The 26,412-nt window shown below is 41.2% G+C and overlaps 1 protein-coding gene across 1 annotated transcript in view; it reads left to right on the top strand.

Annotated features, from left to right (window-relative positions):
• Nucleotides 1–637: 637 nt before the first annotated feature.
• COL6A5 (collagen type VI alpha 5 chain) overlaps nt 638–26,412 on the top strand; it is a 107,340-nt gene continuing 81,565 nt past the window's right edge. The window contains exons 1-6 of the mRNA XM_036267158.1: nt 638–704; nt 2,072–2,671; nt 8,540–9,172; nt 13,267–13,827; nt 17,075–17,629; nt 20,173–20,748. Coding sequence (XP_036123051.1) covers nt 638–704; nt 2,072–2,671; nt 8,540–9,172; nt 13,267–13,827; nt 17,075–17,629; nt 20,173–20,748 — 2,992 coding nt within the window. The remainder of the gene's footprint in view (nt 705–2,071; nt 2,672–8,539; nt 9,173–13,266; nt 13,828–17,074; nt 17,630–20,172; nt 20,749–26,412) is intronic.

Raw genomic sequence — 26,412 nt, 5'->3', positions numbered from 1 at the left:
ACTGTCAGGGTTAGGATCCTGGCTCCACACTTGCCACGCCACTTCATGCCTATTTCCTTCTCTGTCACATAGCTATAATTATACTTCCCCGAAAGGCTGTTTGGAGGATTAAATTAGATGATAGTTGTAAAACAGTGAGAACAGAATTTGAGCTATGGTAAGGGCTCAGCAAACATTAGCATAATCTACTTTCAGCCAATACTTTAAATGCTTGATGAATGTTTTTCTTTTATTTTCCTTTTTAGTAAATTTATTGGAGTGACATTGGTTAATAAAATTATATAGGTTTCAGGTGTACAATCCTATAATGTATCATCTGTATATAGTATTGTGTGTTCACCATCCCAAGTCAAGTCTCCTTCTATCACCATGTATCCTCTCTTTACCCTCTTCTACCTCCCCTTAGTCCCCTTCCCTCTGGTGATCACCACACTGTTGTCTGATGACCACACTGTTGTCTGTGTCTATGAGTTTGTGTTCATTTGGCATTGCTTGACAAATACTTGTTTTGTGTACAGTGTACTGTGTTCTAATCCAACTTTCCCAGTAGTTATTTCTTGTTAATACAATCAGATTTTTCATATTGTAAACAACTTTTTTTTTTTTTAACAGAATAAAAGCAAGAACAACTAACAAAATGAAGAACCTGATAATTATATTTGTCCTAATCTTTTGTACTGAAACAGTGGCAGATCAGAGCCCAGGTACTCATATATTTTATGCTTATTATTATTTAGGGAAGTAAACATTTTTGTTTCAACAAATCTTCACTTTAGTAAATAGAGAGAAACAAGGAATTTATTTATTTACTAAAAAATCAAAATAGACAGCACTTAGTTGTAGTTGGAGGTATACAACATCAAGCTAACTTAATCTCTGAAAGATGACAGAAAGCCATGGGCAAAAGTCATGAATTACTTGGCTAGAGACACTTTAATTATTCATTGATTTGCTTAAGTCCCAATGTTCCCTGTCTCTATGAATAGAGTCAACCGATTTGTTTTGTAGGTTAGTTTGCATTTTGGCTTTAATAAATTGAAGAAAAAATAAAAAAGGAACCCCATACAGAAATAAATTCTATGTATTTTTGTGGCTAAACCATTGCTTCCTTTTCTTTTATGAAAATAAAACAGGGAAGGGATATGTTTCATATGTATAGAATATAAAAGCTAGATTTTTCTACTCTCCTGCTACCCTAGGATTTTCTGATGAATTTCTGAGTTACTTTGGAAGACAGTTGTTAGACATTTACCAGAACATCCCTGATTTCATAAGTGGAAGTGACTGACCATGACTGGCCTAGATTCTTTTGATAGGGCTGGTGCACCAGCCCCTCCCCCCACCATCTCCCACCCCACCAGCTGCTGGGAGTATTGCCTGCAACAGCTCACAGCTGTACCCCATTTTCTCAAGAGAATTGCTCTCAGCTTTCCCAGAGCCATCTTACTCAGGAGGTTATCCCTCCAGTTCCTGATGAGGGTCTGCAGCCAATGTGACTGACAGGCAGTTGCAAAGAACTGTCCCTCTCGTTTCAAAGTATAATTGATACTCTAGTATAATTGATACTCCAGAGTCCCCTCCAATCAAGCCAAGGTAGGCATCCTGCTGTGCTCCTCTCCTGATTCCCTCACCCCGTGTCCCCTCAGTCAAGTCCTCCCCCAAATCCCCGTCTCAGATCTGCTTCTGAGCTTCCAACACAGGATAGCTACTTACTCGACACTGTTTCTAGAAGTTGCTGTAACTCCACAGACCACTCGGGGATTTTCTGGTATGTTTATTCTTTAGTACAATATCAGAGTTTGGGGTTCGACAAACAAAAAGAGAAAAAAAATGTTGATTGCTTCTGGCATAGAGTTGAGAAAGAAAAATGTATGGGCTAACTTTACAAAAGTCCTTTTGTTTGACACTTTAGCAAAAATGAGTACAGTTTCTTCTATTTGACATCCAGAAGGCACTTGCCTTGGTGTCTAAGTTACCGTTAACATTAAGACATAGTTTAAAGGAGGCCTGTGGTCTGAAAGGTAAAGGCTGAAGAATCACCTTGTTTTGGTTTGTCATTCTATCGTGATAGGCCCAGGCCCTCAGTATGCAGATGTCGTGTTTCTGGTGGACAGCTCTGATCACCTAGGAATCAAGTCCTTTCCTTTCGTGAAAACGTTCATCAACAAGATGATCAACAGTCTCCCCATAGAGGCCAGCAAATACCGCGTGGCGCTGGCCCAGTACAGCGACCAGCTCCACAATGAATTCCAGCTGAACACCTTCAAGGGCAGGAACCCCATGTTGAACCACCTCAAGAAGAACTTCTTGTTCATGGGCGGTTCCCTGCGGCTCGGAAACGCTCTCCAGGAGGCTCATAAGACCTACTTCTCTGCACCTGAGAACGAGAGAGACAAGAAACTGTTTCCCCCGATTTTGGTGGTCCTGGCTTCAGGGGAGTCCGAGGACGACGTGGAAAAGGCTTCCGAGGCTCTGCGCAAAGACGGGGTGAGAATCATCTCCGTGGGGCTGCAGAAAGCTTCGGAGGAGAACCTGAAGGCCATGGCCACGGCTCAGTTTCACTTCAACCTTCGGACGGTCCGAGACCTCAGCGCGTTCTCCCAGAACATGACGCAGATCCTCAAGGATGCGGCTCAGTACAAGGAAGGAGCAACTGACGCTGACATGAAAGGTTAGAAAGACTTTGGTTGACTGGTGCCCAGTCCCCGTGTGATCAGATCTGCGTCTCTCCTCCTTCATCTCTTCCACCTCCTGTTCTGGTTTTCATAATTAGCCAGACTGGAGTCCTGGAAATGTCTGCACGTCGAAGTCTACTCTTACTCCCTTCTCCCTTTGGTTCGTACCTTTTCTCTGGCAGGAACCCTCTTGCACATGTAGCTCTTATACAGCTTGAGTCACTCTGTTGTCATTTACATCTCAACCACACAGTCATATCCTGTGGGAAGGCTTTCCTTCCAAACCTCTTTCTGGGTCACAATTCCTTGTGCACACTTGGTGACAGCGCACTTCCCGTGCTGTATAATCACCTGTTTCTGTCTTGGTCCCCTCACCCCCAATGAACTGGTAGCACCCTGAGGGAAGAACTGGCAACTTATATTTCTTTATCTCTGTGTTCTTTGGGCCTACGCAGTGCCTGACAGTAAGCTGGTGTTCTATTTCTTTCTTTTTATTTTTCAATTGATTTTTATTTTTTACTTTTTTATTTTTATTTTTTTATCGTCACCGGAGGATATTTTTCCATTTTTTGTTCAGATAGAGTGGGAGGGAGAGAGAGGAAGGAGAGAGAGAGAAACATCGATGTGAAGGGGCACATTGAGTGGCTGCCACCCGCACGACCAACCAGGGCCGGGGACAAATTGCAACCGAAGTACGTGCCCTTAGCGGGAACCGAACCCGGGTCTCTCCAGACCGCAGGCCGACGCTCTCACCACTGAGCCAAACCGGCCAGGGCTCAATTGATTTTTAGAAAGCAAGGAAGGGAGAGAGAGAAACATTGATCGGTTGCCTCCCGCATGCTTCCTGACCAGGGATCGAACCCACAACTTAGGTATGTCCCCTGACCAGGAATCAACCTGCAACCCTTTGGTATACGGGACAATGCTCCAACCAGCTGAGCCACCCGGCCAGGGCTGGTGTTCTATTTCTTAATGAGTGGATACATGGAAGTCTTCTAGGTAAGGAAATACGATCTTTGTCTGTTCTCTTTCCTTTGCAGTCCTGGCTCAGTGCAAGGCGCACAGTAAATATCCAGTAAATGCCTGTCCATTAACAGATAGCAACAGTAATAGGAACAATGTCCTTAGAGTGAGGCCAGGCAGAGAAGGGGGGACCCTCATTGTACAGTAAGTAGTGCCATGCGGGGGGCTGAGTCTTGAGCCCTTTATATACTGTGTTGGCTCATCCCCTCCTTCACCATTTTTATTCCTTAGATCTAATGAGTGTCAAGATCTGCTAAAGCCAGACTCATTCTCTCTCCCATCCACGGAGTCGTTATGTGCTTATATTTTTCACATCTAAGACACATCTTTCTTTCACGTTTTCACGTTTTAAAAATATTAGGATCTGTCTTTCAGTTGTGCTTTTAAAAAAATAATTCCCAAGAGCTGCCATTCAATAATAGTGTATCTTACAGTAGATGGGATCTCTGATTTGGAAAATTATTGGAAATATTTCTGACGAGCTTATGGGTGAATGAGATCAATTAAAAGCAGTTCAAATTGAACTGACTCAGTACCCTCACTTGTATAATTTAAGCCCTTAGCTATCATATACCCTGTCGTAAAATTCTCCTCCATTTATTTTCTGAGTACCATTAAGAATGTTTCAAGTGAACCCTGGCCAGGTGGCTCAGTTGGTTGGAGTGTTGTCCCATATACCAAAAGGTTGCAGGTTCGATTTCCAGTCAGGGCACATACCTAAGTTGTGAGTTTGATCCCCGGTTGGGTTATGTATGGGAGGCAACTGATCGATGTTTCTCTCTCACATTGATGTTCCTCCTTCCATTCCTTCCTCTCTTCCTGTCTCTTTAAAATGAATGAAAACATATACTTGGGTGAGGATTTTTTTAAAAAAAGAATGTCTCACCCCTCCCGGTTTGGCTCAGTGGTTAGAGCATTGGCCTGCGGTTGGAGAGACCCGGGTTTGGTTCCCGCTAAGGCCACATACCTCGGTTGCAGTTTTTCCCCAGCACTGATTGGGTTGTGTGGGTGGCGACCACTCAATGTGTCCCTTTCACGTCGATGTTTCTCTCTCTCTCTCTCTCTCTCTCTCTCTCTCTCTCCCTCCTACTCTATCTGAACAACAACAAAAAAAGAATGTCTCAAGTGACAGCACAGACCTGTCATCTCAGGTGCCATTATTCCTTTGAAGTCTGTGTGTACAAAGCTGCTTGAGAGTGATACCTTACTGAGGTCATTGCGACTGGCTTCCTTTGAGGGAATGCTGATCCCCAGGCCAGACAGCCATCTGGTATCTCTAAGCTTCCACCCATCAGAGCTGCCTGTTGCCATAACTGCCTTCTTTCCATCCCCTGGGAAATCCCTGTATTTCATTCTTGATTCCCTAGGCCAAATGAGAACTACTTATGACCCATGACTCAGAACTTCTCACTTGAAAAATGCTTTATTTGTGCCTTAAACAAGTTCTCTATGAAAACTCCAAAACAGAAGACTCTTGAATACAACTTACTTGGGAGATGACTTACTTGGGAGATGATCACAGAAAGCATTAGTAAGGTGTAGGCAAAATGAGATAGGAAGCTACACATGTGGTATCCATGAGCAGGTAAAACAGCCAGTATACTACTCAAAGGAGGTGCTCAATAAGTGTGCTGTACCAGTGAGAAGCTCCAGTCATTTTTCTCCAAAGTAAGGTAGAAAGAGTCCCCAGCATAATGGATTTTCCTGGCTGCCTCTGTGCAGAGTTGGCCATGGCGGGCTATTCCGAGCAGGTGCTATCTACTACTAAGACTCAAAGAAGTCACTTGGTGTGGTACAAAGTGCCCTGACCACAAGGTCAGAAGATCCGCACAATGCCACTAGCTGACTATGTGAACTTGGAGAGATGATGTCATCTCTCCAAGCCTTGCAGTGGCATCTTCCTATGTAAGACACAGGGTTTGGGGTGACCTTGAAACTCCCTTCCTGCTCTACCATTCATCACTTCCATGACTATAGCTATGGGCTGATTTTGTAGTCAGACCAGGCTAGGCTTTAATAACAAATAGACTCCCTAAATAATAAAAAGCTTATTTATTTCCCTTGTAATGTCATCGGGCCAGAGCTCCAGGTGACCAGTTGTCTTTTCTTTATTCAGATACACAGGCTGGTGGTGGCTCTTCTATATTCCAATATGACTTCCAAGGTGCCCTGGGAATCGATGTGCAGCTGTTAGAAGGGAAAAAGGATGGAAGATCATGGGAAGGTTTTATGGGCTAAGCTTTGAAGAGACACACACTAACTACTTCTGCTCACATTTCGTTAGCCAGATCTTAGTCCCATGGTCGTACCTAACTGCAAGCGAGGCCAGGAAATCAGGACTAGTTCTAAGCCCCAGCAGAGGAAACTGATTCCAGTGAGTATCTAGAAGGCTCTGCCACAGTTAGTATTGTCCCTGAGGCACCAGGGAGTCCATTCCCTCCATTCTCCTCATCCCTCACTCCTTGTCTTACAGGAAATAGAAAATTCTTACAGGATTTGTGTACCTCTTCCCAGAGGAAAAAACCTTCCTGTTACCTTCTACCTTGGGGACCTTGGAGATTTTCCAACCCTGTAGGCAGCTGCTTAGCCTGGGCTCTCCAGGACAATAGGGCTTTTCCACTTTCTTAGAGGGTTCTGCAGAATGTGCTTCTCTCATGTCTCCTAATTTACTTCGCAGCAGTACAGCACAAAACGTTTTCTTGACAGGACCCTATCCTTGCCTTTAGGGGGTATGAAGAAGAACTTTGCTTTGAAGGCAGGAAGATCTGGGTCAAACCCTGGTTTGACCCTTCAGGGTCTTGAGTAAGTCACCTCACCTCTGAGCGTCAGTGTTCTTACCTATAAAGCAAGGATAACAGTGACCAACTTATCTGGGTGAGATGGCTCGTATGGCATTTGGCACACAGGTTGTTATTATTAATAATTTACAGATCAATACTCCCCTGGACAACCCAACTATGTAGGGTTCAGAGTACATTGGCAGATATATGAGACTTATTTTTACTTTTTATTTTTAAATTTATCTTTATTGTTGAAAGAATTACAGGTTTCTCCCCCCTCTTCCCCCATTTACTCCTTCCACCCCACTCCTGCCCCACCCCGCAGGCCTTCCCTGCACTATTTTTAATTCCACAAAGATTTCTGGGCTCCCACCAGGCACCAGGCATGGCTGGGACTGAGATGAGTGAGATGTTCCATCTGGCTTCTGGAGCTCACAGTCCTAATGGGTAGTTCTTGGCAAGACTGAGCTTATCTGTCAGCTATAGTTTCCTCAGTTGTGGTCCCTCCACCTGTGCTCAGAGTAGGCGTTTTATGCGCACATGCTGTACTCTCCCCTCGATCCCAGATCGTATAACCAACTGTCTACCTGGCACATTCGATAGCACCCCAAACTTAGCATGTCTGAAATGGAATTCTTGAATTGTCCCTGCAACTTGTTCTTCCCACTTGTCCTTCTCATCTTGGAAAAAGACACCACCAACATCCATTCAGCTGATGAGGTAAAAACAAAAAAACAACAACAAAAAAAATTAGTAGGAGTTTTCACCACTTTCTCTGTCTCTCAGCACTTGTATTCCATTTAATCATCAAGTCCTCTCTGTTCTGCCTCTAATTCCTTTATCAAAACTACCCTTGTTTCATCTTATTGACTGTTATCCTTCTCCAAGAATCATTAGCTCTTTCCTGGACTAGAGTGGCTGTTTCCTAATTGAGATCCCCGAATTCATTATTTTCTCTCAGCAACTGGGATGATATTTCAAAGATTTAAATAAGATCATGTGATGCTCTTACAATTTGGTTCCCACCTCTCTCTGACTTCGTTCATCATTGCTCCCCTCACTCACTGGCTCCAGCCACACCGGGTTTCTTGCCTGTTCCTACCTTCTATTGTTCATTCACTTGAATTCTTCTTTCCTCAGAACATGTGGCTGAATCCTTCTCTTCATTCATTTCTCCACCCAAATGTGATCCTCTCAGAGAGGCCTTCCCTGACTTCTTTAAGTCTCAGAGAAGTTCGTTCCCACCCTACATCCCCAGCAGAGTAACTCACTTGAGTCACCTGTTTTGTTTCCTTGCTAGCACGTATTACCTTCTGAAACAATAGAATCTAGTCATCTGTCCTCCCCATAGACAGTGGTTCTCAACCTTCCTAATGCCACAACCCTTTAATACATACAGTTCCTCATGTTGTGGTGACCCCCAACCATAAAATTGTTTTCATTGCAACTTTATAACTGTAATTTTGCTACTGTATGTCTTAGGTGACCCCTGTGAAAGGTCGTTCGACACTCAAAGGGGTCGCGACCCACAGGTTGAGAGCCGCTGCCATAGACTGTGAGTTCCTGAGGTCAGAAATATTTCTAACTCATCTTTGTATCACAGCACTTGAGAATGGTAATAGTGATTGCGGTGGTGATCATATTGGTGATGGTGAAGGAGGTGGTGGTGAAGAAGGTGGTGGTAATGGTAGAGGTGGTTTTGGAGGTGGAGGTGGTGGGGGGTGGAGGTTGGTTGGTTATTATTGATGGTGGTTGTTGGTGGTGATGGTTGGTGGTGGTGGTAGTCATATTGGTGGTAGTCATCTTAGTCATGAAGATCATGATGGTGGGGGGTGTGGTAAGAGAACTGGTAAGAAGCATTCTTCAGAAGGAGGGAACAGCATTGCAAAGCCTCTGAAGTCAGTCAGTCTTGCTCATAATTTTTATCTTTTGTTTATTTAAAGAAAACAATGTATCATGACTACCTCTGCTTTCACTAATGCCTTTGGCAATCTGTGAACTACCTTTCTCACTCTGTGCTGGTGGGCCATACTAATTCTCATACTTTTTCTCTCTCCATAGTTTCCTCCCCTGTGACCTGTCAGAAAGATTCACTGGCTGACCTTGTGTTCCTGGTGGACGAGTCCATTGGGACCAGACAAAATCAAAGGCACCTGCAGAGCTTCCTGAAGAACATTACTGCCTCCCTGGATGTGAGGGACAACTGCATGCGGCTGGGACTTATGAGTTACAGCGATAAAGCCGAGACGATTTCTTTTCTGAAGTCAAGTACAGATCAGTCTGTGTTTCTGGAGCAAATCCAGAAGCTCTCTTTCCGGTCTGGGAATTCCAATGCCGGGGCTGCCATTGAGAAGATGAGAAGGGAAGGATTCTCAGAGTCCAGTGGCAGCAGAAGGGCCCAGGGGGTGCCTCAGATCGCGGTCCTCATCACTCACAGACCCTCAGACGATGAAGTGCGCGAGGCCGCAATGAAACTCCGTCAGGAGGGCGTCACTGTGTTTGCCATAGGCACCCGAGGGGTTAACAAGACCCAGTTAGAAGAAATAGTCTCTTACCCTCCAGGACAGACGGCTTCCGTGCTGGAGTCCTATGCACACTTGGAAACTTACAGTACGAACTTGCTGAAAAAGGTCCAGAATGAAATATGGTCCCAAATTTCTACTCTTGCTGAACAAATGGATCTTGACAAAACTGGTATGTTTAAAAAAAACACAAAACTTTCTTCTTATAAAAGGAACATGAGTAATTGCCTAGGGCTGGGGCAGGAGTGAGGATTAACAGCATAGATAAGGAAACTTGGAGTGATGGAAATGTTCTGAAACTAGATTTTGGTGCTGGCTGCAAAACTTTATAAATTTACTAAATGTCACTGAATAATTATAATGTATAAAATTTTCAGCATGTAAACAAATCACGCCTCAATAAAGTATAAGAAACTAAACTGTGTTGATTATAAAATAGTTTAATAGTATTGATGAACATAAAGGAGAAAATAAGATAGGCTGTCATCCAATCTTTCAGATAAAACCATTCTTAACATGTATTCCTCTTGCCTTTTAGGTTACTTGTTGTATCAGTTACAATTACATTTAGGTGACTAACAAAAGAAAAATGACAGTGATTTAAACAAAATAAAACTAGTTTTCTGTTTTATAAGTCCCGAGGTAAGCAGATGGAGCTGGTGTGGTACACTGGTTGGTTCTCTCTCTCTCTCTCTGTTTGTGAACTTTATTCCAGGATCATACTCCAAGTTAACTGCTCCAAGCATCACATTCACACCCAGCAAGCAAGAGAAATGAAAAGTAAGGAAAAGGACAGGCTTCCACCTCCTCTTCTCCAAGAATAGTCTCCGAAATTACGTTTACCATTTCTGTTGACATTCCATTGACCAGAACTTAGTCACATGTCACACTCAGTTGTAAAAATGGGAGACTGAACTTGTAGTCTTTATTTGGGGCAGCCAAGGTAAAATTTTTACCTAGATGAAAATGGGGGGGGGGGGGCGTTCATTTAGTTTAGAAGAAGTAGAAAATGGGTACTGGGGATATCACTGTTATCTGCCTTACCCACTTCACTTCCCTATCAAACTATGTCATGCACTGTGGTCCTTGTCCTTAAATATCCTTTTGCAACATTCCTTTAAAGTTGGGAATCAGATTCCATCATAACATGATTTGTTTCAAATATCCTAAATTGTTGGATATATAGGCCATTGCCAGTGTTTTACTTATAAAAGTCTTTCAGGGATCACCCTTATGCACAACCATGATTATTTTCTCGCTTTTCAATCTTTATTATTATTATTTTTTTCTTCCATCACTATAGTGAAGGGTATTCCAGTTAAGATGCTTTGTGAATCTGCTATAGTTTTACCGAGTTCTTTTCAAAGGTACATGGCAAGAGATATTTGATGTGACTTTCAGTTGAGCTAATTCTGGGATATCTGCTGTCTTCACACTTTTACTCTGTAGATAACATGCTTCCAAACCATTGGAACTGGAATTTGGCAGCACTCAAGTAGAAGATAATTGCAATCGTCCAGTGATGTTACAGGCCCATTTTAAACTCAGACCAGTCAATTAAAGCTTTAAGGAACACCTCCTGAGCAGTCCTGGGTTTCTTCTGGCACATGTACATTCAAGGCAACAGCAAGGAACAAGTCCACTATTGCCTCCTGGGTGATACAGAGGAGACTCCCGCAGAGTGCCAGCCACCTTGCTCTGCTCCCAACCATTAGGGCATGGAAGGGATGTGTAGTGTGGTCTCAGGACATTTGCAATGATGTGACCAAAAACTACTATTGTCATTATAGAATTTCTAAATGGGAAGATGCAGGACCATGCCTAGTGCAAGGGCCACCCAAGAGGATGGCTATCTTTTATAAAACCTCAATAGGTGACTTCTTATTAATTTAGTGGCTCTCAAATATCAGTTCATGACTTAGATTGGATTCCTCAGAAGCCAAACAAAAATGTATGTGAAATTGCAGTCAGGCCCCAATGAACTCATGCTAGCAATATTTGAGAACTACTACATTAGTGAATTTTCCATGGACTGGAAGGTGGTGGCCACTGTTGTTTCAGAATGGTCAAACACAGAGAAGCATTCTATATTGACCTGGTCACTGCTGTATCTACCACATCTAGCACCTAGTAATATTCAGTCTGCTAAGCAGAACTTCATTACATCAAGGGGAGACTCACAGCAAAATCAAGAGACTAATGTATAGAAAAAGAATGCTAAATATCTTTATAGTAAAAGCTATCAAAGCCCAGGAGCCTGAACATCCATGTCCTCTGAGAAGTATATTCTCTCCCTGTTGTCATGACAAATGAGAAGCTGCTTTGTAATCAGACTATCAGAGGTTGTGGGAGCACAGCAAGGAGGTTGGTTTTATCATTGAAATGTCTAGTAGCATCCAATTGGGTGGATGACTATTTTAGAATCAAATATATAGATCCTTTTTCTCTATAACTATATAGGTGAATCCTGGGGCCAGGGCATACATTCTTCAACACTGTCTAATCAAATGTTTTGTGATGGTGGAAATGTTCTATAATTACACTGTCCAGCGTGACAACCACTAACCACATGGGGCTGTTAAGCACCTGAAATGTGGCATGACTGAAGAGCTGATTTTTAAATTTTATTTAATTTGAAAATAGTTTAAATTTAAGTTTACAGTTTAATAGCAACATGTGACTAGTGGCTAGTGTATTGGGCAACCCAGCTCCAGGCAGGGTTGGATGGGCATTGCCATGGTTATCTACCGTGACTCACGTTTTTCTCTCCTTCATTGCTGAGGGTTGCTATCTTCTTTCTGAAAACACCTAATTCTTCTTTAGCAGGTATATCAATCAATTAATTCTGGTTGCTGTCAAGTTTTGCTGGCCTAGGATCAAGCCTGTCTGTTGCAGATAACTGCTTCTTTAGCTTTGCCCTAATGATTTATGTGTTGATTTCACAGTTTAAGTCTCAGGGTCAGACTTATTTCCAGTATTTCTGATTTCTTAAGGACCAATTCCCCATAGCTTGAAGTACTGTCAATAGCTATAAATTCCCCCCAAAACTGTCAAGAAACAAAATATTTCTGAAATGACTAAATTGTATTTTAAAGATCTTTTCCCATATTCAACCAGATAATTGCATAAACAAACTAGATTTTAAAAGTATGTTTTTTCTCCTCCCTGGTTGCAGTGTATGATTAGATAGAGTTGTAAATAGACTGTTAGGAAAGTTAAAGCACTTTTTCATAGAATCTGCTGAACAAAGGAAGAAACATTGAGAGCTCTTTTATTTAAAAATTTCTGTTGAAATTTTGTGATGTACCAGGCCAACTGGGTAGAAGCAGAGAACTCAGCAAAGTCTCTGCTTTGATGGAGCTGATATTCTGTGGGAAAAACAAAACAAAACAAAAAACAGGCTGTGCTCATGAACAAATGAATAAGAAAATTTCAGAAAGTGATGGGAGTCATAAAGAAAATAGGATAGGCAATGATTGATATGCTTTAGTTGTAGGTAAAGAGAAGGTGTTTTTGAAAAACAGACATTTGATTTGGTACATTCATGATGAGATGAGAAGGAGTCTTGTGAGTCTTGGTTGGAAAGAATATTCCAGGAAGAGAGGGGGCCAGTGCAAATGCCCCAGGGCACATTCAGAGCACAGAAAGAAGCCCAGTGTGGTTGCAGCGCAGTGAGTAAGACGAAGAATTGTTGGCAATAGGGTCAGAGAGGAAAGCAGGGGAAAAGATCAGGCCAATTTTTTATTTTTAAATTCTGAATGTAATAGTAAATCATTTAAATAGAACATAATATGACCTGGTTCTAGTTTCAAATATATTGTCCTAGTTGCTCTGGGAAGAGGGGGTTATGGGGGGAGTAAGAACAGCAGGTCCAACCCTGTTTTTCAAGAAATGATAAGGCATAACTATCTAAAAAGGAAGATGTCACTACTAGAAAAATGATTTGACTTAGAGCCTGAAGACTTGGGAATCCGGTCCTTACTCTTTAATTTACTGGCTGTGTGTTCTTACTCTTAGACAAACCACTGGGCCTCACTCTGCTTCAATTTCCTCACACAGTTGTTGCAGATCTCAAAGGAGAAAATGGGCATGAATGGGCTCAATGAAATGTACCGGCCCTGTGCCAACCGGAAGTGTCCTCATTCCTTACAACCTTTACAGCTTCATGACCTCGACAAGCCCACTTGCAAATTTCTCTCCAGAATCTTTATAATTAATGAAGAATGCACTTTCATTTTTTATTCCCCCCCCCCTTTTTTTTTGCAGGCTGTGTGGATACAAAAGAGGCCGATTTCTATTTTCTCATTGATGGCTCTACCAGCATCCAGAAAGAGCAGTTTGAGCAAATCAAGGAATTTATGTTGGGGGTAATCGACATGTTTAACATTGGCCCAGACAAAGTCCGAGTTGGGGCTATGCAGTATTCACATAAGGTGAAAGTGGAATTTGACATTCACGTTTATACTAATGATGTGGACTTAAGACAGGCTGTTTCAATCCTCAAGCAACTCGAAGGCAGTACTTCTACTGGGACAGCCCTGAAGTCCATGCTGTCAATGATAATGGAGGGAAGGAAGCATAGGTCAAGCAGGGTTCCCTGCCACCTCATTGTGCTGACTGATGGGAGGTCTGATGATGACGTCCTGAAACCTGCTGAGAATTTAAGGGCTGAACAAATCACCATTCATGCTATTGGCATTGGGCAGGCTAACAAAACACAACTGCTACAAATTGCTGGGAATGAAGAAAGGGTTAACTTTGGGCAGAACTTTGATTCTTTAAAAAGCATCAAAAATGAAGTTGTTCGTAGCATCTGCACCGAGAAAGGTAAGCAAAACAAAAAAAGCTTTATTTTCCATACTTCATTAGTTGCTTCAGGGAGACTGGTAGTCAGGCTGAGACTCGGGGTGAATCGACCAGTTGTCTGGTTAGCATTTTGCTAACTTCCCTTATCACCAAGGAAGGATTCAGCCCTTACTTTAAACCAGGTACCAAGAATGGGGACTTTCTCCATAATAGACAGCTGTCCTGAAGCCACCTTGAAAGTCAGAAGTAGGAAGGTTGCTAAGAATTTTGTGGCCTTGACCAAGCCCACTGCTTTGGTGTATACGAGACTATTCTGTGTGTGTGTGTGTGTGTGTGTGTGTGTGTGTGTACATGAACTTGTACTAGTTGAGGCAGATGAGTACAGTGCAAAGAAAATGGGCTCTGGCTTTAGGTAGATGAGGGTCCCACTCACTTTTCCACTTGAGCTTTAAATGTCCCCCTCGACGAGGATAATACCTACAACAGAGAATTCTTACAGGTTTAGCATAGTACACACCAACAATTGTTTCTCTTTTATGAATGCATATCCTAGTCTATATGTTACTATTATTTATTTTTATTTATAACACATATTTACATTTTTGTTTCAACTACAAATTAAGTCATAAAAGTTAGGAAGAACAAATTTTCAAATTCCTATACCATATCATTTTTGTCTTATTAATAATAGCCACTTACTAACTGAAGATAGTATGAGTTGATTGCTAGTATTTGCACATGAAAATATTGTCTACTGAGAAGCATAGGAGAAGGGATGCTGCAGTGTGAGAGTCAGAGTTCACCCCCAGCTTTATCACTTAGCTGTGGACCTGGAATAGGTTACTGACTGTCTACCTTCCCTAGTCCCTTGTGTGCAGCCTTATTGTGAAGCTTACAGGTAATACTAAATGTGGAACAGCTACAGAGTTCCTTATGTATTGAGTGCTACATGAATTAGCTATTATAAAAATTGGTTAAGGTGTTCACTGAGGAGGAAAGGAAGAGAATTCTCACTTATCTGAACTTACAAAAGTGAAAAATGTGTTGGGATTTTCTCTGAGTCCCTCAAATCAAAAGTAAAATGAATAAGCAAATAAGTAGCATTCGTAACAATATCCTAAATTACAGTTTTGTTCATTGTTCGCTTTGTCATGGGTAGTAATGTTATGAACAGAGTTTAGTCTTAGAATGAAATAGTACAAGGTCCCGAACATTTTTGGGGATTGATGTCCAGAGAAGCAAAAGGGTTTTGGGAACATTAAGTAGATTGTGCCTCAGGTCCTCTCAAGGGAGAAGGTCCTGGCTCAATCTGAGGAGCTGCAGAAATCTCTTGCAGGTCAGGTAGTTACAGTTTACGTGCCTGAACACTGGCACACCTGAAGGAGGAGGCGAGCTGTGGACAAGGAAATGAGCCATAAGATGGTAAACAGAGAGGCAGAAAAACTAAGGGGCCAAGGCTGAGGGTCTAGAAAAACACTGACTAGTCTCAGAGTAGATGTGGATAGAGTGAGACACAGTGCATTGGCTTGGGGGGAAATAAAGTGGCTGTAACTATACAACACAGAATATTATTTCTTTCTTGCATAATAGTCCAAGGTAAGCAGTCCAGGTCTCGGAGAGAGGCTGTTCCATGCTCAGTACAAAGCTTCCGGCTTTAAGTCCAAGTGAAGCTCCAGTTCTCATGACCTTGCATTTGTGAACAAGGAGAAAGGGCCAGGGGAGCCCACCATGCTTAACTGTTGTAATGTTAAAACCCAGAAGCGGTCAAATCACTCTTGCTTATGTCTGTTGACCCAAACTTAGTGATAGGACCACTTCAAGGAAGGCTGGGAAATAGTCTTTACCTGGGCAACCATATATACCTAGCTGAAACTTGACTGTTAGAGAAGAGTGGGAGAGCAGATATTAGAAGACAAGCAATGGTCTCTGTTACAAATAAATACAAGGAGGTAGAGCCTGCGAATACTAAACCACATGTAAAAGTCTACTCCTCAGAAAGTTGCAAACAGACATACTTCATAGCAGTGGGACTTTGCCAAGGCCACACACATCACATCCATCTCCCTATTTATGACTTTCAAGATGGCCCCGGGGAGAACTGGGTCTCAAATGATGGCTTTAGCCCCTTGTGGTGGGCCTTACATAATACAAGTGATTAAAAAATAACTAGCATCTTTTTATTCTTCTATGGCTGATGCTAATTGTTCATTTTCAAATAGTATGGGATAGACTCTGAGTATTGCGAGAGAGGCTATTGAGATAATGGCAGCGATAAGAGACAGATAAAAGGGATAAGACTAAATAAATACATGCTAAAGACAATGTATTTTATATATATACTTATACACACATCACCATCTGTACCATGAATTAATAACACTGTTTTTATGTTTGACTTATGGAAATTGGTCTTCTGTGTGTGTGTGTGTGTGTGTGTGTGTGTATGCCAATTCTCGTCAAGAAATTGTATGTATAAATAAAGGAACAGTCCATGTTGAATAGGTATGGGCTTTCTGATGCACTGATCTCTAGTAAAAGCTTTTCATCCCAATTTTTAATATTCATTTATAGTGTTTATCAAATCACTTTAAATTATTCCAGAAAATAATTGTATGTAAATACTACCTAAAACATTTTTAAACAATGTACATGAAACATCAGAATATTTGCCCTATGAGTGCAGGGAATTGATTGCCTTATCTCTGATTTATTTTAAAAAAATTGTTGCATCCTTAGCACATAGCTTGATGATTGGCATTTAATACACTTCAAGAATTGAGAATGAATAAATGAATGATGCATGCATGAATAAATGAATGTACACTGCTTATTTAAGTTTATTATTGATTTATAGAGAGAGAGCGGGAGGGGGGGGCGAGGACATTACTATGAGAGCAGAATATCGATTAGCTGCCTCCTTGCATGCCCTCTACCAGGGATCAAGCCCACAACCTTGGCATGTGCAACCTTTTGGTGCACAGGACGATGCCCAATCAACGGAGCTTCACCAACCTGGGCTGAATACAACATGGTTTGTTACATTTCTTCTTTGAAACTTCCTGGATAATCTTTATTGGATTTCTGATTTAGGGTTCTAGTCATCAGACTTTTACTAAAGAAGTGAATAAAATTTTCAAAAGTACTAGCAGTTGCTTGCATTAATTTTTGATGTTTTCTAATTAATGTATTTGTTTCTGCTTTGCTGTTTCTACATATTCTGAGAACCTTGCCAACCTAGTTTGTTTCTGATCTTTTTGATAACATGCAGGATGCGAAGACATGAAGGCTGATGTCATGTTTCTGGTGGACAGTTCTGGCAGTATAGGTCATGACAATTTTGAGACAATGAAAATCTTCATGAAGAATGTGTCAGCTAAGATTCAAATTGGTCCAGACAAAACTCAGATTGGTGTCGTTCAGTTCAGTGGTCATAATAAGGAAGAGTTCCAGCTTAATAAATACTTTACGCAAAAAGAAATTTTTGATGCAATAGACAGAATGTCTCTCATTGGCCAAAATACTAAGACTGGAGGTGCACTAACGTTTGTAGATGAATATTTCACCCCTCCCAAGGGAGCCCGTCGTGAAGTAAAAAAGTTTCTCATTCTTATCACGGATGGAGAAGCACAGGATAATGTGAAAGACCCTGCTAGAGCTCTTCGGGACAAGGGTGTGGTCATCATCTCTGTGGGCGTGTATGGTGCCAATAGGGCTCAGCTAGAGGAGATCAGTGGGGTTGGCAGCCTGGTCTTCCATGTGGAGAACTACGATCACCTAAAGGAAATAGAAAATAAACTCATCTTCCATGTGTGTGCTCTTTATGGTAAGTGACTCTGTTATTCTTCAGGATTCAAGGATATGAGATGTTGACTTTATAGTGAGGTGAACAGTGGGTTGTACTCTGGGCTTGGCCTGTAACTGGACTTCGGTGTTAAGTTTTGGTCTTATCTATGTTATATCCAAACACTCATGACTTTTGAGGATACTTCAGATGAACAATTTTGGCAACAAAATGAATTTGGCTTTGCTGACTTTAAATACATTTTAAGAAGGTTGCAGAATCTTACATTAAACTTCCTACTCCTCCGTACCTAGATTTCCCAGAGCCAAATTTTAATACCAAATGATTCTCCAGAGAATCACCCGAGGACCTTTTTCCATTTTTTTGTTCAGATAAAGTGGGAGAGGGAGAGAGAGAGAGAAAAAAAATCGATGTGAAAGGGACACATCAAGTGGTTGCCACCCGCATGACTCAACCAGGGCCGGGGACAAACTGCAACCGAGGTACGTGCCCTTAGTGGGAACTGAACCCGGGTCTCTCTGGACGGCAGGCCGACGCTCCAACCTCTGAGCCAAACCAGCCAGGGCATCTACACTATTCTTAAACAGTAAATAATTAGAAATACAAATTTATCTTCCTATCAGTTAAATTAAATTCAGTATTCTGAGCATCCCCTTCCAAAAAAGCCCTTCTGTTTAAAGATATAGTATGTATTTTCATTACTTCACATTATTATGCTTAACCTCTATCAGTGAGGTATTTTACATTTGCTTGTTCATGTATCTATCCCTTTATAAAATTTAAAAAATTAAATTTTTATTTTTGTTAATCCTCACTCGAGGATATTTTTCCATTGATTCCTAGAGTGGAAAGGAAGGAAAGAGAGAGAGAGAAAAAAACATTGATGTGAGAGAGACACATTGATTGGTTGCTTTTTGTGTGAATCCTGACCATGGCCAGATGCAACCCAGGTACATGCCCTTGACCGGGAATCGAACCTGAGACCCTTTGGTCTTTGGGCCAGTGCACTAACCACTGAGGACAAACCAGTCAGGGCCCTTTGGAAAATTTCAATTTATTACCTTTTTTTAATGATTGCTTGGATGGATCATTTTTATTCAACAAATTATACTTCTTTTCAAATTGTATTGAGCAACTTTCAATTTCAGGTTGTCAAATTTAATGACTCTTCAGTGAGAACTTCACATGAATTCACATCTAAGGTTTTCACACCTGCATTTTGGATACAAGAGAACAAACCAAAGTATTAGTAACTTTGCTGTATTTTGTTCCCCTGGCAACATAGAGACCTTTTTTGGGCTTCATTCTTCAGAATTATGTGTGTGAAATTTTCAGGAAGATGACAAAATGTCTCAGTATAAACTCTGAGTTTTAGGCAATAGTGCTAAGGTTTCTCTCATAACAATTTAATTGGAGTTTTTTTCTTTTTCTAAGAATGGCAATGATTCCAAAATTCTTGGTAATGTTGAGACATTTTAAGAAAAGCTTACCCGAAGACCACAGCCCCACCTTTGAAATCCACAGGGCTCTTCCTGGCATTTCTTCATTTTGATAAATATAATGTTTGTGGAGGCCCTGTCTATAGCGTAAGGTGAAATTTCAGCTGACTCATATAAGCTGGACTGATAAAATATTATTAAGTCATGCCTAGTCACCAATCTCATTATCAACTAGGCATGACTTGATAAATATTTATGATTGAGTTTCTAGATCTGTAGGATCCTGTGTTATTGCCCCGAGTTCCTACGTAGATAGATTGGCCTCATCCACGGTGTCTTAGACTTGAAAATTTGAGATCTTATTGCCAGAAATAAGGATGGGAGGTATGATAGACAGGTGGAAAGTAGAAAAAGGGAAAAGAGGCGAGAGAAAGTCCACGCTTTGGAGGCCAGTCCAAATAGTCACTTGGCATCTAATGTGCAGGAAGGAGGGCTTGGGGCTAGGGATGAGGAGGTCAGAGCCTTAGCTCTACCCCAACGTGGGACCACTCCTTTTCTGAGTTGTAATTCAGGAGGTCAGTGGAAGGAGCAGAAATAAAAGTGGTGAGGCATGGTACACATGGGAAAATTTGCCTTTCAGAAGCTGAGAAGGTAGCTGGAGCCAAAGGAGTACAAATACAATATAAGTACAATACAAATCCAGATTCTGCAATGAGTCCCAGAGCTGTTTAAAACAGCAGGTCAGTTTGGCAAACATCAGTCATGTCTCACCATTATGCTGACTTTGAACTAACTACCTTCTGATATTTCCTTCCAGTTGAAAGCCTGCTTAGCAAAAAGCATTACACGGGCTAATGAGATATAGCAGAACAGAGTGGTGTGGCATAAGAACCATGGCTAGTGGGGTCATAAAGATAAGGATACAAATGTCCTTGCAGTCATGATCTGGCCAAGTTGTACATCTCTGAACCTCCACTTGTCTCTCTGTAAGATGGCAACAGCCACCTCTAAGAACTAAGTGAGATGCAGTGTTTGGCATATAGTAGATTCACGAGAAATGTTGCTCTCCTTCTCAGCTATCTGTGTGGGGGAGAATTTGTGATGCCTGCTTCCTTATTCTTTCAGATTGTAAAAGTATCAGAAAGTTAGACGTTGTGTTTGTGCTGGATCATTCAGGCAGCATAAGTTCAACACAGCGAGAAAGCATGATTAACCTGACTGTCCATTTGGTGAACAAAGCAGATGTTGGCAGGGACCGAGTTCAGTTTGGAGCTGTCAGATACTCTGATCAGCCTGAGGTTCTTTTCTACCTCAATACATACTCAACCCGATCAGCAGTCGTTGAGAATCTGAGGACACCCAGGGCCACTGGTGGTAACACCTTCACTGCCCTGGCTCTCAATTACACGGACGTCCTGTTCACGGAGCAATATGGCAGCCGCATCAAGCAAAATGTGAAGCAGATGCTGATCATCATCACTGATGGGGAATCCCATGACCGACATATGCTCAATGACACAGCATCGAAATTAAGAGACAAAGGCATCGTCATCTATGCAGTGGGTGTAGATAAGGCCAACCAAGATGAACTTGAGACTATGGCAGGGAATAAAAACAACACTATCCATGTAAGTGATTTTGACAAACTGAAAGATATTTCCCTGACTCTACAAGAAAGTATATGTACCAATGCACAAGAAGGTAAGTTGTCATTTTTAAACTTTCAATGGGGGTAGCAGTAAAAATTTAAGCAAAATGTAAATTGTGTCATGGCTTCCAGTTGCTGGGGTACCATGGGCTGAACACTTCTCTGCTTAGGCTACGTGTTTTTCTCATCTCTAAAACAAATGCATTGATTGAGCAAGATCCTAAAGGTCCCTTCCCCCCACGGTATGCATTGAAGAGATGATAGAAGATTTCAGAAGCTCTCCTTGCTGTCTCGCCACCCTGTTGCCTTTTTCTTGGCAGAAGGGAGCTCTCCTTTAGATCGTATTCACCTTACCCCATTTCCTGGCTATTGTGTGCGGTTTCATTTGCTTAATGGTCTCAAAGCAGCCACTGGGCATCAATTTCAAGCCAAACTTAAGTGGAGAGTTACATGGTTTAAACAGATAATCTTTTGTCTTCAAAGGCCCAGGGCCCTCTAAATGGGATTATAGGCATTCTTCAGAGCCATAGGAAGTTCAAGTGGTCTAATATGCTTTTCTGGATGAGGGCCACTAGTACAGAGGGAAGAATATGGGAGTTTAATGTGGGATAATGGAGACTGGCTGCTAGGAACAAGGAGGGAAGGGGCCTGAGCTGATTCCATGAGGTATCATTGTTAGGGTGGGCTGGAGGCATCATAGCTGAGTGAGGAGAAGGTAAGATTTGCCACCTGAGCTCAAAGCAGCAGTAATTGACAAGTCATCTAGGGAGGCCTCCTTGGACAGTGAGAATCCTGGCCATGGATTGGCCCAGTCCTGAAAACCTGGCAAATGAATCAATCAATTAATTTTCTTCCTTCTTTGCTTCTTCACTTCCTTCCTGCAGACTCCCCTCTTCTTCCTTTTCTCCTTTCTTCTTTACTCTCTATCAGTATGAAATATAACACAAATCATGATTCTAAGACTGAGAATAACCCATCTTTCATCTCTGTAAGCAGTTCAAACCCAAACAAAAGCTTCCCCCAATCCTGTGTCAGATCAACATTTGCTGTGCAGAAGGAAACAATGTCTGACCACTATAACTCTACCTCATGTAAGCAATAAATTCATCTTCTTGGTGTTGGACTCTGAGTGATGGTATCACCTTAAAGAAAAAAGGACGACTTTTTCAAGGCACTGGAACCATCTCAATTCTTCTGCCAATCTGGACTGTTCCAGGACTCACACCCTGAAACCTGGTCTCCCTATTATCCATTTGCCACCTTCCAGTCCATTCTCAACAGTAGGGGATCTTTCTAATACACACTGGATTGTCACTACTCTACTTACAGTTTATAATTTCTAAACTCCTGAGTTCCATCTGGCACCTGCCCACCTCTCTTATTCACTCATTGCTCTTCCCCTCCTCAGAATCTCTCCTGTCACCTTGAAATTCCTCTACATCGTTGCATGTGCCATTCTATCTACCATGAACATGCCAGCCTGCCACTTCCCCTGGTTACATCTAACTTTTCTAGTATGTTTCAGCCTTTGTTTGCTAGTTTCCTGACCCAACACCTGACAGTGTCCCCACTGTGTCCCCCGTACCTTCCATTTCTTCTGTTGGTAGCAGGTAACACATATTTACTATTTCCTTATCTGTATCAGTCAGAAGACTATGAGCTCCTGGGGCAGGTTGGCCTCTTGTTTATCACTAGGTCCCCACCAAATCCAGTACTTTGCAAGGATTACAGTCTTTTCCTAGTAATGTGGGGGCTGTTTTATTCTCATTCCCCATGCCTACCTTTTGGAGGTAGATGCTGAGATTGAATTCGGGATGCAAGAAATTTATCAGGGATTCACATCTGCGAAAGAAAGGGAAAAGTGGATGGGCAGACATCAAACAGTGATGCATGCTTGACCAAGACTCAAACCTGAAGTGAGTATTACCTGTCAGAGTTGCATCAGACTAAAACAACTAGGTCTTTATATGCCCTTTTCGCTTAGTACCTAGATGGGGGATGCCCTGGTAAGTGTGTGGCCTTTGGCAAGGCATCATTCTGCAATGAGGCTGACCCTGGAAAAACTGACGGCTAGAGTCTGTCTGCTGATAACACTCCCATAGCCGGGCAGCAGGTCCTTTCTTGAAGCTCTGTCTGACAGCCCATCACTGTGTCTACTACACTACTCTTGTAAGGAATTGTGTGACAGTAGGCATTCTATTGTCTCAGTTACCTTTAGTAATCACTTTAGCGCTGCCCCTACTCCAGTCATTGCATTTGGTTGTAACTGAGTATAGAAGATCATTTCTTGGTCATGGGACATTTCACACTGGATTTCAGGAAGATGACCCCGTGCCCTGTTTACTACCCATTAGCACTAGCACTAGTTCCATGAAATCTTAGTATTTGGGTGATACCACATTTTTATTTATCTATTTTATTTTATTTGTCTCTCTCTTTTATTTATTAATTTATTTTTGTTACAGATGTTTCTCCTTTTTTTTCCCTATTGACACCCTCCTCCCCACCACCCCACTCCATTCCCAGCTTTGTTGTCCGTGTCCATCAGTGATGTGTAAATGCATATAAGTTCTGTGGTTTATCTCTTCCCTCCCGCCTCACCCCCTCTTCTGAGGGATGTCAGTCTGTACCCTACTTCCACGTCTCTGGGTCTACTCTGTTCCTCAGACTATTATGTTCATTATAGTCCACAAATAAGTAGGACCATGTGATATTTGTCTTTCTCTGCTTGGCTTGTTTCACTTAGGATAATACTCTCCAGGTCCCTCCATGTCATCTCAAAGGATAAGAGATCTTCTTTCTCACTGCTGCTTAGTATTCCACTGTGTATATGTACCGCTGCTTTTTGATCCATTCATCTTCTGATGGACACTTGGGCTGTTTCCAGATCTTAGCTATTGTAAATAGTGCTGCTACAAACATGGGGGTACATATATTCTTTCTGATTGGTGTTTCAGGTTTCTTAGGGTATATTCCTAGAAGTGGGATCACTGGGTCAAATGGAAGTTCAATTTTTAATTTTTTGAGGTAACACCATATTGTTTTCCATAGGGCTGCACCAATCTGCATTCCCACCAGCAGTGTACTAGAGTCCCCTTTTCTTCACACCCTCACCAACACTTGTAGTTTGATGATTTGTTGATGGCGGCCATTCTGACAGGTGTGAGGTAATACCTCATTGTTGTTTTAATTTGCATTTTTCTGGTGATTAGTGATGTTGAGCATTTCTTCATATGTCTCTTGGCCATTTGTATGTCCTGTTTGGAGAAGTGTCTATTTAGTTCCTCTGCCCATTTTTTAATTGGGTTCTTTGTCTTCCTTTTGTTGAGTTGTATGAGTACTGTATATAGTTTGGAAATTAACCTTTTATCTGATGTATCATTGGCAGTTATGCTCTCCCATATGGTGGGTTCCCTTTCCATTTTGATGGTTGTTTCTTTTGCTGTGCAGAAGCTTTTGAGTTTGATGTAGTCCTATGTGTTCATTTTTTCTTTTGTTTCTCTTGCCTTAGGTGATGTATCAGTGAAAATTCTGCTGCATATCATGTTCGAAATGTTGTTGTCTACATTTTCTTCTAGGATTTTTATGGATTCACAGATCACATTTAAGTCTTTTAGCCATTTTGAGTTTATTCTTGTGTATGGTGTAAGTTGATGGTCTAGTTTTATTTTTTTGCATGTAGCTGTCCAATTTTCCCAACACCATTTATTAAAGAGGCTGTCTTTACTCCATTGTACGCTCTTGCCACCTTTGTCAAATATTAACTGAGCATATTGCCTTTGGTCCATTACTGCATTCTCTATTCTTTTCTACTGGTCTATCTGCCTGTTCTTGTGCCAGTACCAGGCTGTTTTGACTGCAGTAGCTTTGTAGTATAACCTGATATTCAGTATTGTGATCCCACCTACTTTTTCTTTTTCAAGATTGCTATGGCTATTTAGGGTCTTTTTTGGTTCCACATGAACTTTTGAAGTATTTGTTCTAGTTCTGTGAAATATGTCATTGGTATTTTGATGGGGATTGCATTGAATCTATAGATTGCCTTGAGTGATATGGACATTTTAATGATGTTAATTCTTCCAATCAATGAACAAGGTATGTGCTTCCACTTTTTTATATCTTCCTCTATTTCATTTTTTCAATGTCCTGTAGTTTTCTGCAAATAGGTCATTTACTTCTTTGGTTATGTTTATTCCTAGGTATCTTAATTTTTTTGCTGCGATGGAAAATGGGATTGTTTTCTTAGTTTCTCTTTCTGTGAGTTTATCAGTGGTGTATAAAAATGCCATTGATTTCTTGACATGAATTTTGTATCCTGCTACTTTGCCAAATTCATTTATTAAGCGTAGTAGATTTTTTTTTTTTTTTTTTTTGGACTCCCTGGTCCACAGGCCGATGCTCCAACTGCTGAGCCAAACTGGCCAGGGCAGCATAGTAGATTTTTGATGGAGTCTTTAGGGTTTTCTATGTATAATATCATGTCATCTGTGAATAATGACAATTTCACTTCCTCCTTTCCAATTTGGATTCCTTTTATTTTTTTCTTCATGTCTGATTGCTGTGGCTAAGACTTTCAGTACTGTGTTAAACAAGAGGGGTGAAAGTGGGCATTCTTGTTTTGTTCCTGTTTTTAAGGGAAAAGCTTTTAGTTTTTGCCCATTGAGTATGATATTGGCTCTAGGTCTTTCATATATGGCCTTTATTATGTTGACATATGATCCCTCTATTCCCACATTGCTGAGCGTTTTTATCAGAAATGGGTGCTGGATTTTGTTGAATGCCTTTTCAGCATCTATTAATATGATCATGTGGTTTTTATCCTTTTTTTTTTTAAATGTGGTATATCACATTTATTGATTTGTGAATATTGTACCAGCCTTGCATCCCTGGGATGAATCCCATTTGGTCATGGTGAATAATTTTTTTGATGTATTGCTGGATCCGATTTCCTAGTATTTTGTTAAGGATTTTGGCATCTGTGTTCATCAGGGATATTGGCCTGTGGTTTTCTTTCTTTGTTGTGTCTTTTCCTGATTTTGGAATTAGAATTATGCTGACCTCCTAAAACGAGTTTGGAAGTCTTCTTTCTTCTTGAATTTTTTTGAAATAGTTTGAGAAGAATGGGTATTAGTTCTTCTTTGAATGTTTGGTAAAACTCCTCAGTGAAGCCTCCAGGGCCTGGGCTTTTGTTTTCTGGGAGAGTCTTGATTACCTCTTCAATTTCCTTAGGTGTTATTGGTCTGTTCATGTTTTCTATCTCTTCCCAGTGTAGTTTTGGGAAACTATGTGTTTCTAGAAATTTGTTTATTTCGCTTAGATTGTTGAATTTGTTGCCATATAATTGTTCATAGTATTTGTTAACAATCCTTTGTATTTCTGTGGTGTTAGTTATTATTTCTCCTCTTTCATTTCTGATTTTGTGTATTTGGGTTCTCTCTCTTTGTTTCTTGGTGAGTCTAGCTAAGGGTCTATCAATCTTGTTTATCTTTTTGAAAAACCAGCTCTTTGTTTCATTGGTCCTTTGAATTTTTTTTTTTGTCTCTATGTCATTTATTTCTGCTCTGATATTTACTATTTCCTTCCTTCTACTTGCTCTAGGTTTTCTTTTTGTTTGCTTTTTAGTTCTTTTTTTTTTGTCCTTAGTCAAAGACATTCTTGCATTTATCTTCAGACAGAGCAGGAGGGAGAGAGGGAGGAAGAGAAAGAGAGAAATATCG

This window comes from Molossus molossus, unplaced genomic scaffold, assembly GCF_014108415.1.
Source record: "Molossus molossus isolate mMolMol1 unplaced genomic scaffold, mMolMol1.p scaffold_m16_p_18, whole genome shotgun sequence".
NCBI classification, from domain to species: Eukaryota; Metazoa; Chordata; class Mammalia; order Chiroptera; family Molossidae; genus Molossus; species Molossus molossus.
This window is presented reverse-complemented; position numbering and strand designations above follow the sequence as displayed.